The sequence below is a fragment of the Ornithodoros turicata genome, chromosome 1, assembly GCF_037126465.1.
Source record: "Ornithodoros turicata isolate Travis chromosome 1, ASM3712646v1, whole genome shotgun sequence".
Taxonomy (NCBI): domain Eukaryota; kingdom Metazoa; phylum Arthropoda; class Arachnida; order Ixodida; family Argasidae; genus Ornithodoros; species Ornithodoros turicata.
The window spans coordinates 73,470,656-73,476,655 of NC_088201.1; the positions used below are offsets into that span (position 1 = coordinate 73,470,656).

A 6,000-nucleotide genomic window follows, 5' to 3' on the forward strand; every position below is an offset into this window, starting at 1 on the left:
CCCGTAACATACGAAGTCCATCTATATCAAGTGAATAAATAGATAAATAATTCAGGGCTTTACGTCCGGAGACAACTGTGCTATCTCAAGTAAGGCACATGACTAAGAAATGTAATGTTATGAATGAATTCATTACATGTATTCATTGCATGAATTCATTACGTGTATGTCGTCCGTTTGACAAAATATACAGCTGTGGTTATTACTACAGCCAGCCCTGTTGGTCGATGATAAGCCTCTGTTTTGAAGGATATATGGGTGTTTTTTTTAAATTTCTTTACAGAACTTTTATTTAAAAAAAGCAAATGACTGAAAAGCCCGTAACATACGTTGTCCATCTATCTCAAGTGAATCAAATAAATAAACAATTCAGGGCTTTTGGTCGCGAGACAACTGTGCTGTCTCAAGTAAGGCACATGACTAAAAGAGTGCTCCCACCCCCACCCCTAGCGGACATGCAGTGGGAAACGGCTCCCTGCGTTACACATCACCTTCACGTGTCACTCACATGTATGTCGTCAGTTTTACAAAATTTACAGCTGTGGTTATTACTACAGCCATCCCTGTTGCTCGATGATGCCTTCCCAGAATTGCGGGACACCTACTCTTCAAGTTGGCTTAACCTGCGAACTCGCCGTCCTCCATTGAAGCTATGCATTCCATATGCTTTCCACGGAATATCCATTAGCAGTGAGGGTTTGAAAAAAGTGTCCATATCTAGGCGTGACGACGGAACGTGCCTCGATTGTCCACAAGTGGATTGGTAGCTCAAGACCGTCACGTTTTTTTTTGTTTTTTTGTTTCCTGAGAGGCTTATTTTCGGCGTGTTGGCTTTATGGCAGAATACATTGGGATGTCTCTCTCTCTCTCTCTCTAATTACGTCAAAACCAGGGCTTCCCCCAAAAGTGTCCATATGGAATATGAAAGGCTGACCTGTCTTCTGCGCTCTGCAACTTTATGCGCAGTTAATTGTATAGGAGGTCCCAATTTTTTTCCCACGACGAAAAAAAGCACACGATAGGCTTACAGTGGCTTTCAGAGTATTTCTAAACAAATTCCTGGCTCTGTCGTGTTACGTTGTTGGTCTCGTGGTATAGCGGGCGAGTTCAGGAATCGTGTTCTTGGGTTCGATCCTTGTTGTGGCACTTTTGTTTATATAGACATTTCATATATGTTTTATTTCATTTACTATACCTGAAGAAGCGCTACATCAGGGAATTTGTACAATCTCGCAGAGTTTAACAAAATCACCGTAAGAAAGATTATATGTGCAACATTCTATGGCAAAGCACTCCATTATACATGGCTTGCACGTGACGTCACACCATAGCTTTACCAGTGCTTTTTCCCTCTTTCTGGTGGTCTGGCGCACCCCGCCTATACGCGTGCTTTTTTTTCCTCTTTCTGGAGGGCCGGTTTGGCGCATTATGGCCTTTGTAGCTGATGCGCCAATAAAACCCGAATCAAATCAAAATGGAGGGCCGGTGCAAGCCATCTATGGGATGGAGCACTGTACAGGTAAATAGGATAAATATTCTGTTGAGCCCAACTCAGGTTCAACTTGTTCAATTCTGTTCTGGTTGAATTTAAATTCATTGTGAACACGGCTAGAAACAAAAAGTGTGACAGCCCTAAATACTGAGGACCCGAAAGCAACAACAATGCATGTTTTTGAAAGATGAATGAAGGATATACGGGTGTTTTTTTTTTATGTCGTTACGGAACTTTTATAAAAAGGTAGCAAGGCAAATTAAATACCGTTTTTTTTTTTTTTTTTTTTTGCAGTTGGGCTATGTGGCCAGGAAAACAGTCTCTCGAAGAAAGTATGTAACTACAAGATCACTAATTACTTAAAATGCATTAACTATTCCTTTAATTAGGGAATTTCGCGCGTAAGCGAAAGAACAAAACGGGAGATATTCCTTGCTGAAAGCCATTCCATGTTTTAAAAAACCTTAAACGCGCACGTGTGTTGAAATTATCCCTTGTACTTTATATTAAAAATTCTGTAACGAATTGAAAACAACAAAGCTAACGTGCACCGGCGTCTAAAACACACGGTGCGTCTTAAACGAATGAAAACTCCCGAATATTGCGAGGAGTCCCGTGTTCTAACCGCCTGTCTTTGTTATCGTGGCTGACTAATTAATTAGGTGCAAATAATTATGTACACACATACACATAGTGGATGGAGCCGGTCGGTACATATCCCTTGGCCAGGCGACAAAAGAAAGGAACGAGACAGCGACGACGGAAGGAATTATGTACGAATTGTTAATTATTCGTCTTAAGGCCGAGATGTGAATTTGAAAGCTCTACAGAGCGTCGAGAGACACTCATCACATTTCTTTCCTACAGCGTAAGCCTTGCGTGGAGCTTTCCTTGTTAAGAAAGAACGCGCGCGAACTCCGAAACTGAAACATGTGACACGATGCGAACGCATCTACGCGCGCGCCTCGATTTCAGAGCTTTCAATCGTACAGAGCAACTACTACATCCGTTATCTACCGAGAAGCGACCTTCGTTTCAGAGGTCGCCTGAAGGTATAGTAAATAGGAGATGTTTAAATGTCACACCATTTTAGACATAGTTGATTTTATTTCGTCACATTTTAGTTTCTAAGCTGTATAATATGTTTCTTTTCGAAGCTGTTTATGTTGTCGTCGCCACATTGTTTACGACGCTCACGGCGCACTTATGGCCACCGTAGCTCATCCGCCACGAAGACTCCGGCCGCATCAGCATAAGCAGTCTCATGGAGTGCTTGTGATTATTTGTATGGTCCGTAAGCGGTATTGCGCGTTGCCGTAGTCTGAAAGTCATTTGCAGCAGGGATGATATAATTATCGTGCTGATAATGAGCATCAGCGGTGTACCATGAATGGTACATGGAGTGGCAGCATTCATGACAACGGGTTTCCTTCAGTATTACTTTATGTAAGTTGATCGCGCGTAACAGATATACCAATGTACAGAGAGATTAATGGCCCCTGGTGAATGGTCAGCTTTTCTTCGAACATGCTACTGAAAGAGCCGCGACTCAAAACTTATATAGAAAAATCTGGAAAGCTCCATTCCTAGAATCCATATTTGACTCTTGTTATCAGATCCATGCCAAATCGGTCCGGAAAGTTGTCCCTGCAAGGAGGACTACCGCGTCTTCAACTACGTGCACACGAAGGACAAGGGTTGCATCCCCCTGGACAAAGGACGGTGCTTGGTTAAGGATATCCGAGGCTACAGATCCAAGGCCGACTGTCTTAGGCGTTGCCAAGGTACGACCAAGAGGCGCCGCTGGGCCATACCGAATGCTGCTGCGGTTCGGCTAGAAAGCTTAGAGCCTGTGATGCCTCTGTCATTTCAGTAAGCGTTACACAGTAACAGTTACAATAATATTTTTGGTTGATGCATCAAATGTCTGAAATAGGGCCTGGATGATAAATTGTTTGGTAACGGTAACTTTGACGTTCCATTACCCTGTTTAGGACGGACGTCGAGTGGAGCTTTCTGTGACCTCGAAGGAGTGAATGCCGGACTATGCACGTGGCGACACAAGATTTACCAATTCTACTTCGACGTCGAGAAAAAATCTTGCTTGGCGTGGAACGACGACATTTGCCAGCCTAATGCTTTTTCCAGTATCGAACTCTGCATGCAGATGTGCAACTAGCCACTGAGTCACTCCCTATGCAACATAATGAACTTGTATATAGTGACTAGTGCGCTTCTGAATAGATAGTAAAGATGTGTATAGAAGAGTGCGGCAACACTGGAATGCTGGGTTTCGTATAATACGTGCGTTAGTCAACTTGCTTTTCATTTCCGTACAAAGCGTACTACCACGCAGAGTGCGCGGTAGAGACTTAAAGGTTCGAACAAAAAAACAAACCTAGGAAAAGCCTGGCATTCTCTTTAAATGTTCCTGTGGGATTTTGGTTTCCTTATTTGGTACGCTTTATCTTCGGAATTTTTATTTTCTTCGAGCATTTTGAGCTTCAAGCAAAATCATATGATGCATATTCAAAAACTATGCGCCATATCCGTTGTACCAGATCCCGTTACATAGGTTTTCCCGCTTTCGACGCCGAGAATGGGAAGTGACGCGGGTTTGAATACCCGCACCGGCTGCGCTCTCTGGGATTTTTCGTGTTTGAAAGACTGTGTCGACGAATGTCGGCAGTTCCCACTAAAGTGAGCCCAGGATGCGTACTACACTCTAAAAAATATAACTCCTTTTTGGGTGTAATTTGACAGTACCCTATCTGACTCCCTTTTTGGTGTATATGTACACCCTCTGGCAAAACTACACCCGTCAAAATGGGTGTCCCCTAAACACCTCTTTTGGTGTAATCCAGCGGTACCCTAACCGACTCCTTCCTTGGTGTATGTCTACACCCCAAGGCAAGGCAACACCGTTCAGTAAGGGTGTTATGCCGAGGGCAACAGAAACACAACAGACAAAATCACTGGTATATTATTTATTTTGATTACTTATAATACACTGCATGCACTACAATAAGAATTGAATGGTCACAGCACAATGGAAAATATAGATCAACATAACGACAAAGATGAAGGTATTACGGTGAGGCGAAGAGAAGTCCTGCCTCTGTAGTGAAGAAAATGAACTGTGAAATGCCGTCATCAAATTAAGGGCGAACCACAAATTACATGATAGCTACCCAGATGGATGAGGCTAGAGAAGAATTAAGACTACACAAACACAGCCCTCGTGAACAGCAAGAAGCAGCTCAAGATAGGAAGTAAGGCAATCGGTAAAGAGTCAGCGAAGTGTCGGCAACGAGACTCGAACCCATACCTCTCTGATTTCTGGTCAAGTGTACTACCAATTACACCATGCCGACATCGCCAACATCCCAACTCGCCAGGGCCTTGTTCAGAAGGCACGCACAGCCATTGACTCAGCGCATCTGACTAGAAATCAGAGGCCTGTGGCCTTGTGACCACATGTGAGCGTTACAACGCAACGCGCACTGTTCTCTGATCTAATCCGTGCATTCCACTTAAGTTTCAAACATAATCTGAAAATACCCGCTTCAAAGGCACCTCAATCAAGAAGACAAGACAAAATACACCGACAACACTTACCAAACAGCACGATGCAGCGAGCCGCTCGGACAAGTTACTCGATCAAGTTGCTCGATCCGATGGGCACGGCGCCGCCGTTGCATGCCTCCGTTCGAGACCCGAAACCGTGATGCTTGCTGTGTCATACTAAAATCAGATGGTGAAATGACCTGTAGCTCAACAAACGACCTGCCTAAAGAACACAAAAGCTACCGCAACTAACTCCAACCACCATTACTGGAGAACACAACGTAAACAGTCACTGTTGCCAGACCAGTCTTAGCGAAGCATTAGAACCTTGATGGCCACTACACCTTTTTCACACCAATTCTCCAAATTACACCCTGCAGAGCGGGACATATACATATTACACCAATTTCACAGCAAAACACGGTGTATTCTTTTCCTTCGGGGTGTAATAAGTAGGGCCAGGATTTTTAGGCTCTAAAAAGTGCGAAATAGGCAGGCATTTAGGCCCTAAAAACAGTGAAATAGGCAAATATAGGCACAATAACATTGTAAGCTTTTATTGACTCATTTCTTCACTATTCTGGTAGCATAACACAATGAAAGTCGTTCTCCAACTTGAAACTTGATCTGTTTGCTCTAAATAGGGGCTAGTAGCGGGAGAAGCTTCTTTCCACGTCGCGTGACGTGCAAACTTGAAACATGAAATCTCGTACGGGCTGAGGTCTTGATCTGGTATAGGTGTGTCCCCACCATTTAGGATCTCTCCAGTCTTCAGCAGTGTCAAAAGGCCCCGATTCTTTTGAATGAGTGCCTCCATCTTCGTGGTGGCTCTGGAGCTTTTCCCTTCCAGGTTTTGGAGCGCAGAGCGGACACGTTGTAGGATCTTTAGAGATCCACTCAAAGAAATGCCAACTGTTTCTAGCTTTTTCATGTTCGTTGAC

General features: G+C 43.8%; 1 protein-coding gene across 2 annotated transcripts in view; it reads left to right on the forward strand.

The window, feature by feature from the left end:
- LOC135400850 (uncharacterized) overlaps positions 1–3,851 on the forward strand; it is a 45,438-nt gene extending 41,587 nt beyond the window's left edge. The window contains exons 8-9 of one of the 2 annotated variants that reach the window (XM_064632794.1): positions 3,109–3,276; positions 3,487–3,851. In XM_064632794.1, coding sequence (XP_064488864.1) covers positions 3,109–3,276; positions 3,487–3,671 — 353 coding nt within the window. In that variant the 3' untranslated portion in view covers positions 3,672–3,851. Of the gene's footprint in view, positions 1–3,108; positions 3,365–3,486 lie in introns of both variants that reach the window. The other variant, XM_064632802.1, reaches the window with a different exon arrangement.
- Positions 3,852–6,000: the final 2,149 nt, after the last annotated feature.